At 31.5% G+C, this 16,817-nt stretch overlaps 1 protein-coding gene across 3 annotated transcripts; it reads left to right on the top strand.

The window, feature by feature from the left end:
* Positions 1-472: 472 nt before the first annotated feature.
* LOC109533860 (synaptic vesicle glycoprotein 2B) lies at positions 473-16,296 on the top strand. 3 transcript variants are annotated; one of them, XM_019899366.2, is made up of 7 exons: positions 473-634; positions 11,169-11,427; positions 11,499-11,727; positions 11,795-11,957; positions 12,405-12,950; positions 13,007-13,429; positions 15,813-16,296. In XM_019899366.2, exons 2-7 carry the CDS (start codon positions 11,293-11,295, stop codon positions 15,994-15,996), a joined length of 1,680 nt encoding a protein of 559 aa, XP_019754925.1. In that variant the 5' UTR covers positions 473-634; positions 11,169-11,292; the 3' UTR covers positions 15,997-16,296. The 3 variants fall into 3 exon arrangements, with proteins under 3 accessions (XP_019754925.1, XP_019754921.1, XP_019754923.1); XM_019899362.2 differs by lacking the exon at positions 473-634 and adding an exon at positions 3,232-3,332; XM_019899364.2 differs by lacking the exon at positions 473-634 and adding an exon at positions 8,096-8,353.
* The last annotated feature ends 521 nt before the right edge of the window (positions 16,297-16,817 follow it).

Here is a 16,817-nt window from a genome sequence, read left to right as displayed (position 1 = left end):
CAGCCGCATTATATACCTACACAAAATAATACACTAAGGACCCAATGAAATGGCACAATATATTGTTTTGTTATCGAGATTGGGTTTTTAGCTAAAATGCAACTGAAAATGGGGCTTTGGGTAAAAAGTGTTTTAACAAAGCAGATTGCTGGATGTTTTAAATCAAAACGTTGTAATTCGGATTTTTTCTTATTAACTTGACCTAATTCTAAAGCAAGTTATTAATTAATAGTTAATTGTCTTGGATTCAGATACTTCAAGGATTTAGGGAAATCAAACTTCTCATAAAAATATTTAAGAGCAGTTTGAAATAAAAAAAGGAAGTTCACTTCAGATGTTGCTTACTTGAGCGAATGAGAAACCGTCCTCAGTAAAGTAGCTAATACAAAGAATAGGGTTCGTATTATAAAGACCTTGCGTTAAGACTTGTTAACAAATAGAGTAAATGTTATTGTCACTGTCCATTATAATGATTTCAAGTAACTTACTAGCCGCGCGGCCGTACAATCGTATTTTCTATATCGTTTGTAATCAAAATGCTCTTCGCTGGTAGTTTTTGACTTTGTCGTTGTATAAATAAATCGACGTGTCACATTTAGATGGAAAATAATTGTGAAAACTTAATCGTAATGAGGTAAGTGAAAAATTATAAATATTTTAGTTTGTGAATAATTTTTCGCCATAGGTTTGCTGCGCCCACATATGAAAGTATCTCAGTTTCAAATAAAAATAAAATGCCAGCCAATATGTGACTGCTGTAAATTATGATAGGATCGGAAGTTCATAATGTAACCATTAAGTGATAATGATATATTTGGACACTAATAGTTATTTACCTTGAGGTGAATACCCTGTATTTTTAGAATGCAGATTATCATATCTGAAAAATTATGTGGCAATAGAATAAAGTTATTTTAACCGAAATTACCGAATGATTTATTAACACGGTTTTCGAAAAATTTGTAAAATATTTGCGAGAACTTGAAGCAAATTAAAATCAAATTAAATCAAAGGTTTTCAACAATTGCTATAATACATAGATAACAACATATTTAACCGGTGCATTTTCAAAGATAAAATTTATTACTAAATTGGTTCTGTTTGTTTTAGCTTTTATATTCATAATGATTTATATAAACACACATTGTGTTGCTCTAATAAACGTTTTAAATATGATTTATTTTCGTTTAGTGCGTTTTTTGATTTATTCCATGACAAGGTACTATTTTCAAAGGATTTGTATTAATCTATATAGAAGCGATTGCTAAGCTTCAACTAGCTTTAGGCAAATACTTTGTTTACTTTAGAAAAAGGATGTGAATTGCGTAGCCTGGGTTCCATACACTGAAAATGTACCTAAAGAAAAGTTCGGAAATTAGCCTCAATATGCGCTTCATTTATGTTATTCATCACCGATACATTATTTATACAGTTTGTTGAACAGATCGTTTGTACGTTCTACTATTTTTGGCAAGAAAATTGCCGTTGCATGAAATAATGCATCATGCATGAAATGTTAAAGCGAAATAAACGAATGAATTTTTTGGCGTAAATATAATATTATTACGATATCCACGTTGCACAAAATTGACCAATATGCTCAAATAATTAAACCAATTAATGCGTTCAGAGGGACCATGACTCATGCATGTTCTTGAAATTGATAAGAGACTATAAGAGAGAATAATTGACAAATCGTAAGCGATTCCTGTAAGACTTCAATTGACTATAGCTTCAATTACTCTCGATTTAAAACTAGAACTGGATTTTCCTAAAATTTTTGCAGGCAGTAGTAATTTAAATACGCTTAAATTGAAATAATTCCCATTACGCGTGTTTTGGGTTTTTTAAATAATAATTGTCAAATACGTTTCGAAAAACGAGTTTTAGGATTTAGGCAAATCCCACATTCTGCATGTTTGTTTCATTACATTTAAATCGATGTAGATAATGTATTTTGAAATGTTTAGAATGATTCCAGTACATGTAAATGATATAGGGGCGTATTCCACACATGAATTGTTGAGAATAGTTCGACTAAATGAGTACTAAAAACCGTTTGAATTTTCCAGCAACATCTAGGAGTGTTAAAACATCTTAATTCAGACATTTTCAATAAGTTCTGCAAAATTCGTCATCTACCGTTTGATGCAAAAATATCCCGAATAAATACGATTTTCTGTATAGTATTCAACTGACTTAATTTTGATTACTCAGTGAATTTAATTCAGATACAGGTCCATAGCAATTGCTTTTAATACCTTCCAGCCAAAAAAAGGTTTTCGTTTTATTCTCAATCATCCATCCTGTATCTGTTTTAAAAGTATGCATATTTATTAGACGGAAAATCACGACAGTGAGTAGGAAACTGAAAAAGTACAAAAGGGAAACATGGAAATGCACTGAATAATCACTTCGGTAATTGATTTAATAGAACATTGTTTGAATTATTAAAATTGGCTACAGTATACATAGTGCAAGTCTCCAGCTTGGAATAAATTCAATAAATTAAAGGCAGGTCTTTTGGTGAAAACATGCTCATACATCTCGATTAGTCTTTTAAATTGCGCTCATTCTGAGGTCAGATATTTGACAAACATCCACTTAATTCGAACAATGAAGAAATCCGATTCAACCCAATAAAGTGGCTTCAATAAATGCTGAAAGTGTTGCCGATTAACTAGCTGGCAATACCCTACTGAACCCATAAGAAATAGTCCATAGGTGTTAAATCCGGAGACCTTCGAGGCCATTGCAAAATGAAGAGGTCTTGGCGAAACCGGACGTTTCTATTTGGGATCTTAGATTCATCCGGATCAGAAAACAGTCAAATTCGAAACTTCCTGTAATAACTCTAAATCCTGCTTCATTGCAATTTTCTTTTGCTTGTAAAATATCTTTGACACGACAAGAAATTAAAAATCTTTCGTAATCTCATTAACTTTAAGCAGTAAAAATCAGGATTATTATTTTAAGAACTACCGATCGATGTGAATGTATTGTTAAAGTGCACACATTTATAAAGGTAAATTTTTCTTATTAAAACACTAGTTAAAATCAATCATTTGCCGGTCCGCATTTTTCAAATGAGAAGGAATGAACATCAAGCCAAGATATGATACACATTTCAATTTAGTGTAATTGTTGTTAAATGATAATTAATTTAGAGGCAGCATTTTCAGAACATACATGTGTGTTTACTTAGCGATCACAACACATTGTTTGATCTGCTAGTATATAAAGTTTTGCCATGATTTTGAAACTTCAGTCTTAACTGCGGAGGCATAGCCCTGCAGTCGCATTTTGAAACCGTTTTCTACTGAGAACTACTAGTAAGTACTGAAGTTTAGAAACTTTTTTATTATTAAGTGCGCGGTACGTAAAATCGCGCTAATATCTGGAATATTCCATTTGATCTGTAAACTTTTCGGATCATCACAGTGTCGAACTGTAAATATTATATTAGTGCGACATTTACTTCATTGTTAAAAAACGTGTGAATTCATAAACTATATTAGCTTCGCAACTTTTATTAAATAATAATCAAACGTGCTGATAGTGAGATTTTACCTATTAGTACTTAATGCATTTAATTAATGCAATCTATGTACATTTTTATTAAATTTAGAACTTATTCATTATTTAATAGTTCCTAATCGACTCAATCCGCAAAACGGACGCTCGCTAAATTATTTTTGCATGAAAGAAAACGTTGCTAGAGCTCTAAAAGTGCTACTCCAAAGCAACTATATTTTTCATAATTTCAAAACTGACACAAAATAAACAATTTTACAGTAGAACGTAAAGAGAAACAAAGTTTTATAGAATCACATTCTTCTAAATAATACTAGAAAAATATTTTTCTAGCAACTCTTCATGTTACATGATTGGAATCTGATTTTTTCAGTCAACCAAATCCTATCGAGCATTTTTGCATGCCATTGAAAATATAAGTTTCTATCTTAACTGTATAATTTTTCATACTCAACTCAAGTCGCAATATTTATTATTTAACTACATTTTTTCCGCGGTTGTTTATGACCGTTTTATGTTAATAATAACAGTAAAAATACAAAATGTAGTTCTTTGTTAGATCTGAAAGCCTCAAACAGATTAGTTGTCATTAAAAAAACAAATTCAAGTCTCAACAAAAATCAAATAGAGTCAGACAATGCTTCGTTTGATTTAGAGTAACATTAATTTTCTAACACTTGAAAAATTTTGGGTTTGCTTATTATCGATTTAATTCACCAAACAAACTTGTCCTTTATCTAATAGGATTTAAAGTTCTCTTATAACTCAAACTAAAACATGGAAATAAAAATTTGAATCTTTAGTTGAATACCCCACAGAAACTGAGAAGAATAAAGAACACAGAAACTGATAAAATAAATTCAGTTTTTGTACACGGCTGTTTTTACATTTTAGGCTTTAATTTGTCTAGAGTTCATTTTAAGTTTTGTTGAATTATGTGTTATGTATATTATGTTATATTGTTAGAATCTCAATATATGCTGCATACACTAGTTTTATTTTGAGTAATAATTTTTATACTCAACTCATTAAAATATTATTTAGAAAAGACTTGTTTTCTACTTAAATCAAAACAAAAAACGAAATTAATACGCACAATAATAAATGTAATACATATTTATTATACGTACCTAAAAAAAACGCGATCGTTATTAAAATGTATTACATTCATTTTAGACCAGTTTATTTTTAAGACGGCCAGAAGCCAGAGTGCAAGTTAACACGTTACTAATAAATGATAGTTAAATTAACAATAGAGTGGGTCTATGACTCAATTTTGAAAGCCTTATAACACATTAGTTAATTTGAAAATTGTCTAATAAAAGGAAAATCCGAAAACAAAATCTATTAAGCACATTCAAAAAATATATATTTTAGCCAATTAACAAATACTGTATACATATCTAGAGACTTTATATTTTTTACGCACATCAATAATATGTTTGAGCACTTAGTTTAAGCAGTTAGCAAAATATTAATTAAAGAAAAATATTTTGATGGTTTTTCTTAAAATCAGGAAATTTTCATTCAAGAATAGTGGTTTTCAAGCAGGTTTGTTAATTAATTTTGACATGACGTTTTGGGATTTTACTTAACACCCATTAATTACCGCCTGTTACATTAACGATGATAATAGATTTTAAAGGATTGAGAAAGATAGATGAAAGAACAGGTTCGAATCAGCAGCATTAGCAGCAAATTGATAATGAATTTATTATTTAACACCATGAGTATTTACGGGAATTGGTAGGAAAGTGTGTCAAGTTTTGGTAATTTTGCATAAACAACTAGATGCGAGATCTTTTTAAGGTCACGTTAAAGATTATTTTCGAAAATAATAAAAAGTGAAACAAGTTGCGAACATCTAAATCAAATACATTTCGGAACTGATATCTAAGATTAGATTATTTTAAGTTAAAAGATATCATTTTCAAATTAAACTGAAAGATTCAAGCTGCTAAATCTTCGTTAATATAGACACAAGCGTCATGCGTATTCTTGTTGAAACCAGATTTAATAAAAAGTTTAATTAAGCATGGAAATATTGAAGTGTGTACAGGATGCAACATATTTTTCTTTCCTGTATTAGTGCAACGGAAATTAAGTTTTACTTTTAGCCAATATAATGACAAAAGAGTTTTATCGTGAGGAAAATTATCAGCTCAGATTCGAATGAAGGATGTTAAAACAATGGCCCGTTTAATCAATTGCTAGAATATTTAACAATGACAACTGAAACATTCCTGCTTTCGCAAATTGTATCTTTCTATTACAAAGGAAAGTTATCGATAATTAATTCATGTGCGTCTGAGTCATATGAATTATTCTTAACTCAATAGCTGGTGTTTTCTCACTATTTTTTTATAATTTTAACAGCCATTCTGAGAACTGCGACTGATTTTTCCAATTTACCGGAAGCTGCAGCTTAACACTTTTTAGGCCTTTAATGGTTAGAAGATGGGATGTGATAAATAAAAAATAATAATCTAATTCCAGATAATGTTCGAAATGCGTTAATTGTATAAACGATGTAAATATAATTTAAATAGATCTTGCACGAATTGCCATTCTTGAGGTCGAAACTGTAATCATTGACGATCTCGTGATACTGTTTTCTCAGAATATCTCTTACTTTATGTTATTTAGAATACGAATTTATTTTAGTCATATAATGATTAAGTTTATCTTTATCATTAATATGAATATACACAAATATAATGTGCCATTTGCGTATGTAATGCGTCAGAGAAACTTTTTGACGAAGTACACAATGCACACTAGGTACGAAAAATTAAATCTTACCGTCTATGAGATTGATTGCTGGCTTCGCTGTGTATTATTCTTTGTTTCCCTTATTTTTGAGAATTTATCAACAATTTGCTACTAATGTTAATAATAAGAATATAATCAAATCAAAAAGGCACTATGTCAAAGATTGTTATCATGTTAGAGCAAAATTTGCAAAATGTCGAGTCTGATGTATAATGTATTGGAAACTTAATGTGGTTTTGTTATTTTATTTATTAGCTTACCCTGTCTACTATTTTCCAATGAACATTCTTCAAAATTTCAATATCTATTTACGTCGGGATAAGATACATTCAGATGAATGTATTTTCATTAGTATTTTAATGTTCAGCCAATTAATTAATCCATTCCCATATTTTAGTCGATTTTTTATTTGCGATTCTTTATTAACAAATGTTGCAACAAATTTTGTTTATACAACTTTAAATATTGATATTTCAAGTGCAGACTACGAACGGCTGGGGCTTATGATGTGTGTTTTCATTTCCGAAATAGCAATTGGAAATTTTTAAAATGCCATCCTGTAAAATTAAGAAATTTTGCATATGGTAAAAAATTATGAGCTGAGAAGTTAAGAGGTAATGTGCAAACCGATTTAAATTCAACGTAATATTCAGGGCAAAAAACAAAGGAGTCTAAGTCAATGGTTCGGAAGAAGAGCAAATTGGGCTCCAGTAGCATCAATTGATTAACATTTACATTTGAAAATAAAGTTCTCTTTTTAATTGGAAGCTCTCATTAGATAGCAATGAGCATTCGATTATTTTGTATACTTAAAAACGCATACTTTTAGAAGAATTATACGATTTTTTATAAAATATCTTTTTAGCAAAGTAACATTCCGATTCCACTCTCGGACATTTTTGTTCCGATTTTTTATCTTGAAATTTTGGCCGCAAAAGTCGCGAGCAATCTAATATATCAGTTTTGTTTTCGAAACTCTGAAGTACTTTGGAGGACATATTTAAATACTCAAAAACAGCTAAATATAGATAACGCAATACATTCATGTAAATTAGGGCAACCGTTACTTTACTTCAATCGAGAACCAATGTATAAATTTTAATTTTTTTTCAGTGGATGATTGTGTTTTTTAGTCGATTGCCTCTTGTTTCTAACTATGTACATCAGATGAAGCATAGAAGTTAGTATTTAATATCTAAATTTTACAATGCACATTAATAGTACCACATAGCCCTCATATTTAACGTCTCGTATTAAGAAGTTTGATCATTGATCCAAAGAGCGGAATATAGTTGTATATATACATGTTTGCTTTTACGTAAAAATGGCAATTACCCGCGCATGTGAGAAGAACCAAAAACTAACTAAATGTTTCACTGGTTACTACCAGTAGTAGAAAAGTCTATAATAATGTTTAAAAAAAAACACAAAATAAAATATTAATGTTTTAAATATTTCAGTCAGATGCTATAATTGTTGCACGTGCGATGTTTCCCCATTAGTAGCACGTTTTCGTCCACGTTAGTTTGCAAAAATCTATTTAAAAAAAAATAAAAACATGTTGCACGGGATCACTGAATAGCGCAAAGTGCTAACTGAGTGTTGATCATCTACAGCTCCAAAGTGGTTCATTCGCATCTCAACTTTCTTAATAATTTGTGAGTAATCCGTTTCCCTTCTTTTCCACATATTAACACGACTGAAGTTGATAAGCAAAATCGCTTATAATCCCACTATATTACCGATTCACCAGTTTGTAAAGGTACTGATAATCAGTTAATTCAGGTGTACCAACGGTTCGGGTCCTCCATTCAAATCATTGCGTTGAAGATTGTACCGTCGAAGTGACCAGTAGTAGTACCGTACCGCGTTCTTTTAGTTCGGTTCGTTCAATTATTAAAAAAATATATTAACCAAAATTATTTAAAGTGGTCACTCTTAATTTTCATTCTATTTTTGAAATGTTTGTTGTTTTAAAAACCTACTCATACGTTCTTGTAAATGAAGTTCTGTGACAGAGCGGAAACCGGACAAACTTTTGAAATTCGTAAGTTAAAGGATTGTCTAGTGTAAAATATTTTATATTTTATTAATTCCTCCAACGTGATTAGATATATCATCTAATCCCCAAAAAAAAAACATTTTTCACTGCATTTAAGAACATAATAACAGAAGAAAATAATAGCATGTTCTTCATATCATTAGTTCCGTTATATTTGGCTGACACTAATAATTAACTAATTTTTTAAAGTAGCTTCCAAACATCAGTGTTTGGGTTTTCTGCAACCAGAAAATTGTTTTTAATATAAAGGACCTTCCTATATTGTTGGTCAGTAATTACATCAACTTATAAATATCGCTAAATTGTTGCTGTTGGTAAACTACCCAAACTTAAATAAAATATTTAAGCGGAAAACTCGGTAAACGATTTTTACGGAGTTTGTATAGGATTTTTTATTGTTCTGTTATTAGTCTTTGCATGAGTCTTTCAGCCCCCACTTTATCTGTACATTTTGCTGAATTATTGACATTAACAGCCAATTGAACAGCAATTCTACAACAATTGACTTATATACTTACTCATTCCACATTATTCACTATTATCGAACGTATAAACTTTGCGTTGATAAAATATCTGCGAATAATCAATTGCATTTAATTTGCCTATTAATTTCAAGGAACTGAGAACTAGCCGTCTTATTGTTAATATTTTACCTGATTGCTGATAATTAATAGCTAAACATTATTATAAACAATATAGGAAGCATGTCATACGTAATATGCATTTCTTGAAAGTAGGGATTCGTAGACGGTTCTGTATCTGATTTACTAATATTTCAAACACCCGCTTAATTGAAACAGGACGGTTTAAGAAATATGCTCATGCTTGCGAAACGCCAAGATAAAATCTTGCCACGACGGCGTAAAAGCCCGAAAAGATCTCCAGTTTCAAGCAAGAAAGCCTAACTTTTTTAATACCCATATAATAATTTGTGGATATTTTGGATCCGAATTTTTTAAATTGACATTAATTAATCCCATTTACTTTTTCAACACGTTAAAGTGTAGCTAGTAATTATATTTGCTACATAATTGAAGCTGATATTATGAGCAGGGTGAAATGGACTATTCAATTTTAAATCTCTTATCCCAATCAATGTCGAAGTTGTTGTTTATCAAATTATAGTTTTTTTTCTGTATTCTCCTTCTTGTTATAGTTGATTTGTTTTCCTTACATGGCATTATTGAAGCATTTTCCTCATTTCATTGAATAGATTTTCTCAATGTAAAAAGTGCATCAAACTTGACAATAGCCTTGTGAAATACAAGTAAGGATAATCCATTTGAAACTTGAGCGAATTTCCTTATGCCTGCTTTTGGCATTGAATATTTTCGGTGTGTTTTATATTGCAGCTTAGCGTTACAACAATTAGATCCTACGCAGCATCTTCAGAAATTCTCACACTGTTTTTACAGCAGGAAATATTAAGTTGATAACAGCGTTGCTATTTGAGCAATCTTGTGCTACAATTAAATATTATAAGTCCATAAATGATCTACAAGTGCTATTTGAACTGTGAAAACTTAGCAAGAAAAAAATTCACGTTTTTAGTCTGTAGCCTTTAAGCGAATTAGACTCAAATCTAATTCGATTAACTGAAGTTCAAGTTCGGCTAAATTAGACAAACAACGCATCAGTATAATTACTTTCAAAACAGAAAATTAATTGATACATTTTCTTAATTGTCGTAAATTTACAGCCAATTAAAAACTACGCTGAATATTTCCTTAAACAGACAAAATAAAGCAACACGCCATCGTTGGACACACATTTAAAGGAGAAAAACTCTGACAATGACTTCCATCAACCAAATTGTTTTCAATTACAAATTAATTAAGCTGGTTGTTATTTAGTTCAATTGACATAATAAATCGGTGAGTAAAATAAATCGTAAGCAAGCTCCTTGGCTTATGCAGAGAGATTATTCAGTCTAACCTTCCATAAGAAGTTCGAAAGTTCAATGAGGATTATTTGAATTAAATCACAAGGTTTTAACATGTGAATCGGTATAGTTCGACCAAGATTTATCAAGTTATGCGCTGCTGTATTTTAAAACATGCTTATAATGATTAGTTGAAGATAATGCATGTGTATACGCGATTTAAATATTAATTCTATCTGCACGTAGCCGAATTGGCTTTCTTAAAACCATTAATTCTGAAAATAGAATCAACAATTAATATAGGAAGACTGATATTGCCTATCGACAATCAAACATATCGGCAATGATAATTAATGGCGACTGAGTAATATTTTTGCGGAATACAGTATATAATCGCAGCCATAATATTATTAGGTATTTTACTATACATAACAGGCACATACTTATTACAGCATAATTTCTCCAATTATATAAGTGTTGCCCTGTAATTGAATCAAATAGCGCAAAACTGGAAATGTGTCCAATAGATTAATGTTTTCATTCACTTCAATTACACCATATATTTATTATCGTTAGCTCAATATATTAACAAGAGTAATTAATTAGATTTTAACACAAACGTGTAACGGCATGTCTGTACATCATATATCGAATCAACCTTTAATAAATTGAATCGCTAATAAAAGGAATCACACTACTATAAATTTGCTTTGCATTTTTCTCATTAATTAAGTCTAATGGGCTAATGGCATAAACAAGTACAAAATGATTATGAGGATTACTCGTGCGAACAATAAAATATTTACTTGTCTCTGATTGAAATGGGGCAATCATTTTAAACGTTATATTAAGCAAAACATATAATTGTAAATCGCTGAAAATCATGATCAATTCAGCAGCGCCTATTAAACTTTTCAGAGCTTTCATTAGAACAACCGACCGCAACCCCCACTGAGTGCCGCCCTCAACAACAACCCCAAACATCGAAGAAGTCAACGTTTGCTGCTGCGCAAAGTTAAATTCCAATCGCCTGCTACATAGAATGGTAGAAAGTGAACCACCTATAAAACCCAAAGAAAACTGTGATGTAAATGAGAGGCGCCCCTTAAACGGCTGTGGATCCAGAGATCTTGAGCTAACTAATCATCAGACTGTAGTCAAGACTGACCAACCAAAGGTATGTGCAGGAAAAGAAGGTTGAATAGTTGCCATTGACATAGGAAACTAATGGGGGTTTGTTGATTGTAGGCTCCTACCGATGTAGAAAAAGGCAGCAGCGACAAAGCTGATTTTGAGAGAGCCATCGAACTTACTGAATATGGCAAATTTCATTATCTACTACTAGCAATATGTGGCTTCGTAAGTACTTCGGAAGAGATGGATGTCATCTCGATGTCATTCATTCTTCCTTCCGCTCAATGCGATCTGGACCTGAACACTCAATCCAAAGGATGGCTCAACTCCATCATCTTCATTGGTATGTCTTCTTAACGAGGAAAGTACATGTAGAACTAAATAATTATGATGATTTTTGTCAATTTCAGGGATGATGGCAGGTGCTTACACTTGGGGATCAGTGGCAGATTCAATTGGGCGCAAAAAAGTGCTTATTGCCAGCAGCTTCATGAACGCTCTATGCATCGTGGCTTCTAGTTTTAGCCAGTCATATGCGTGGTTCATGCTTTTCAGATTTCTAAATGGGGCGGCGTAAGTATTTTATTATCATCAAGCTAATTAATCCAACAGATAGATACAGCAATTGAATATAAATGTAGATCATGATCTATTTTACAAATTACTGTTCAATCACAGCAATAAGATTATGCATACAATTTCATGATATTTGTCCGTGAGTCAGTTTATTCAGATTTCGAGTTAATTTGCACTTATAGTTATCATCGGGTTAGTAATTCTAGCAAATTTGTATGGACGCCGAAGTGATGGATATTATTTGCATGGCGAAGACGAAAGTTATATTTCGACATTAACAATTCAAATATTCGCTGGGATTTATTTGTTTTAAATAATATTGGGATATTCCACAATATCTTGTTTAATAGCACTGCTAATTGAGTTTACACTTTTACCTGAGCGTATCAACACTTTGCAAACAAGTAGCGGTGAGGCCTTTTAATAATTTTTATTTAATTTCAGATTAGGGGGGAGCGGTCCAGTAATCTGGCCATATTTCGCAGAATTTCAACCCAAGTCCAAAAGAGGATCCATGCTCAGTTTCATGGCAGCTTTTTGGACTCTTGGGAATCTTTTCGTCGCTGGATTAGCTTGGTTGATAATCCCAGCTGAAATTGGAGTATCAACTCCATATTTCGTATACAACTCTTGGAGGATTTTCCTCATCGTAATGGCATTACCATCGTTCGTTGTTGCCATTCTTCTGTGCTTCTTGCCAGAAAGTCCAAAGTTTCTGTTAACAACAGGCAAAACCGATGAAGCTATGGCTATCTTCAAGCACATTTACCATGTGAATACTGGTAACGATGCTGAAGAATATCCAGTTAAACATCTGATTTTGGAAGAAGAATACCAGAAAGCTTTGGACGATGAATCTATGCAGGTTAAGAGAGGCAAGATTATGAAAATGTTATCTAACATCGTTGATAACAGCCGGCAGTTATTTGTCTCCCCAATTCTCAAGTTCACTGTGATTTCTATCACTATTAACTTCACTTTCCACATTGGGTAAGATATTGAAGAGAGTTAGAAGTTTCGTGGTTAACGAATATATTTTGTTCCAGTTACTACGGGCTGATGATGTGGTTTCCTGAACTTTTCAATCGATTTGATGAATACACTCGACTAAGACCAAATGAAACAACTTCGGTGTGCGAAGTGACTCATTTCGTAGTCAATTCTGGAAGTCAACAGCATGGCGCTGTGTGCAACGAGAACATCAGCCAGTCTGTTTTTATGGAATCGTTGATTACCGTTGCTGCAGCACTTCCAAGCAATCTATTTGCTGTTTTGGGAATGGACAGACTTGGAAGAAAGTTCTTCCTAGTTTTCAGTACTTTGGCATCTGGTGGATGTGCAGCTTCCATGTATTTTGTACGGAACAAAACTCAAAACCTCGCCATATCAGCCACTTTCAGCAGTGTGATCTCTTGTGGGAATGCTGCGTTAGATTGCTTGATTACAGAGATTTTCCCTACCAATCTTAGGTAAGTGGTTACAGATTATTTCTCTTAGACGTTCTTTACGTTACCAAATATTCAATTGCAATTTAGCTATATGAAAAACTATTGAAAATTCATTAATTGCTGTCTGTACTTCCCTAGAACCACTTTTCAGCATTAAATATCTAGTAAGTGTTTACATGATGACTAAAACGACTAAGTCGAATGTTAATTTTTATTTAAATCTTAATTACGCAGCTTGCCTTGATAAAGCTGTTATTATAATGAATCGAATGCAATTCCGTCGCATTCGCCCAGGACATGTTCACCATAAATATTTTTTGAAGATTTCAAACGGGCATTAGATCAATTAATTTTACTTTCTCGGACGATCGAAGTGAAGCAAAGCAGCAGAAATTTTTTAATGAAAAGAAACTTTACTTTGTGGAAAAAATACATTTATTATCTGTTGACTGGTAATGGACAATTTTACAATTACCAAGTGATAAATAAATTACCACCTAATTTAGGTTCAAGAAAGTGGCAAGTTTTCAAAGCGTTAAAACGAATTTGGACAAATTTATATATTAATATGGAGGCAATAAAAACATTGGTAAATTCATTCACATGCTGCAAAAAGTGGAGGATGATAAGAGAAAAACAAAGAAATTGCACGACAATAAATTAATTAACGATTTTAAAGCAATAAACTTCAATAATAAAGAAAAACAGCCCACAAAGAAGGCACTAATTTTGATCCATTTAACATCGTAATGGTGAAGTTAGATTGTTATTGTTTTCGTTAAATCGGAACGACACTACATATAGCGATTACATCATTTTAGTTCAGTTCAGGCTGAAATATAACGGGCAGCAACAAAACAACTGCGTTTTAATAATCTGTACTATTTTTTTTTAATTTAATTTAAGTCTCATAGTGCTGAAGTTCGAAAGCTTAAGAATTGAATCCTGCTAAAGTCCAAACGTTTTTCTTATTTGATTATGGTTGGGATTCATTCATTTCCAAATAGTTTGTTGCTTACAGTCAGAGCTTTTTCAATTTAAGTTTTCTATTATTTGGACCTCTGATATCTTCTTTCATTAATTTCCTTTTTCCTCCTTGATCGGTACTTATTAGTGTTTTCATCACTTTCCATATGCGGTTTTTTCCAGTGGTTTCACAAATAGATTTTAAAGTTCTAAAAAGTCGATTTTTTTTAAATAGGACACAATTTTCAGGTTTTTTCAAGTTACTGTTCAGGACTAAACCTGAATAGTAAGGTTTCGAAGATAAAACCGTTTTTTTTCTGCGTTTTCGTCATAGGTGAACCGCCCTGTATTTACGAGGAAATATATTTTGTTTATACGTATTTCTTCCTTTTGTACATAGTAAGATTATTAGACCAAAGGTTGTTTTTCGAAGAGTCGATTTGGCTTATCTGACTTATTCCCAGGGCAAAAGCATAATTAGGGGTATATTTTTAATTAACATGATGTGTTTAGTTCAAAAATTACAAATGGTTTTGACTGTGAGAAGTATCTATTTATAATTCAGAAATTGAGTTGCTGGCTTTACTCTCAACATTTGCTAGCAGATTTTGATTCATATACATACATATTTAAAGCACACCGAAAATACTGTACAGCTACTTATTTATATTCGAATGGTAATGTTGTCGTGAAGCCTCATTTAGGAGTTGAATATTTTTAGCCAAATTCAACAAAATGATTTTTATTTGCACATGACTTAATTATTTTAACTCGTTATGTGCGGAAGTTGTATCAGTTTTACGCATATGATGGTAGTTATTTAATAGTCTTATCTGTTGTCTGGAGATTTTCCAGCTTATAACTGCTGATTTGCATTAAGGAAAAGTGACAACAAATTATAAGCTGTAAATTCAACTCAATTGGATAATAGAGACAAATTTAGAGATAATTTATAAACACACTTTTAAAAAATTCCAATCCAAATGAATAGCATCTCTTTCACGTGTGTATGCACCATAATGAATATTTAATAACAATAAAAGTGGATTATTCTCAGAACTAAAATGCATTAAACCTCATTAAAGAGAGCAACTCCGCATGTAACATTAGTTAAAATGCCTTTGATGGTTCTTAATGCAATAGTATGAAAACAAATGGAATGATCTAATCTGTTGTTACAGAATTGTATAATAAATATTAGCATAAATCTAATAAAAAGTCAGTATAATTTTTTTTCGCTACGCAATAAACTAGCATTTTACATCTATGTTTTAATGAACCACAACAGTTCTCAATGACAATTGCAAATCCTTTACTAGACATTCATACGTAATGTTTATATGTAATTATCCCAACAGCATCTGTATAAATATGAATGAAAATTAGGTTGATGGCTTTTGTTTTTTCTTGCGGAATTTTAATGATACTTTTTTTTCAGAGCCACTGGTATTGCTATATCTATGGTCGCTGCTAGATTGGGAGGAATAATCGGAAACATCGTAATAGCTACATTGCTAGACACGTATTGTCCAGCTCCCACATTTATTGTAGCAGCTTTGTTAATTTGTGGCGGTTTGCTATGTCTTTTCTTACCAAATACCACCCGTGAACCTCTTCACTAACCATTGTTAAATTATTACGAATCTTTTAAAGTTCGAAACAAATTCCAGATAAATAATTGGATATTTGAAAAATATATATTATTTGTTTGATGTTATTCCTATTCCGTTTAAGTGTACGATCGTGTAGATACAGATTTGTATTCTCATAGTAATAAAGTTATTTTAGTATTCCATTTTGTTAGTTTAATTAAGTATTTCTTTTAACTTATATTATCAGGGATGTGTGTTTATTAACCAGACTTCTCTTGGAGATAAACTAGCTGACTATTATAAGAGCAAAAATAAATTTTATTTTCTCGATAAATGTCTTTTATTCACCTGATAGCAAGTTATTTTGGGGCATTCGTATTGGTTAAAACCCTTCCAATAATATTTCACAATTTAATAACTTAAACGAGAAACCTCATTTTGATGAAAGCTTGATAAATGAAAGTTGCATTATACATCAATGTGACATAATAGTAAAACCGTAGGATATTGATTATACTTTGAGGAAAATAACGAAAAATTGGGACGCGCACGGAGTGATACTATTATTTCAACTTCAGTTTGCAAACTTCAAAATATGTAAGGCGATAAACATGGTCGCTTTACATCGGGTATTACAGTGAAAAGTGATGCACCGTTTCAAAGTTTGTTCAAGTGCTTTTGGAAAATGAAAGAAAGCATTTCTGAGGTAGTCAAATGGAATATTTCACTGCATATTTTAAAATAGTTTTCCTAATTTAAGTAATCCTATTCCTTCCAAGTCGTAAAATAACTTATATAGGACTTTTATAGAAATATATTCATATCCGGATTAAATTTCCAATCAATAGTAA

The sequence above is a fragment of the Dendroctonus ponderosae genome, unplaced genomic scaffold (genome assembly GCF_020466585.1).
Source record: "Dendroctonus ponderosae isolate FM_Combo_2020 unplaced genomic scaffold, Dpon_F_20191213v2 Dpon_F_20191213_1, whole genome shotgun sequence".
In the NCBI taxonomy this organism is placed as follows: Eukaryota; Metazoa; Arthropoda; class Insecta; order Coleoptera; family Curculionidae; genus Dendroctonus; species Dendroctonus ponderosae.
Note: the sequence above shows the minus strand (reverse complement) of the source record. Positions and strands in the feature narration are given on the sequence as shown.

Coding starts and splice junctions, on each gene's coding strand:
- LOC109533860 (XM_019899366.2), top strand. CDS start 11,293: ATGGTAGAAAGTGAACCACCTATAAAACCCAAAGAAAACTGTGATGTA. Junction 11,958..12,404: donor AGATTTCTAAATGGGGCGGC/GTAAGTATTTTA, acceptor ATTTAATTTCAG/ATTAGGGGGGAGCGGTCCAG. Junction 13,430..15,812: donor ATTTTCCCTACCAATCTTAG/GTAAGTGGTTAC, acceptor CTTTTTTTTCAG/AGCCACTGGTATTGCTATAT.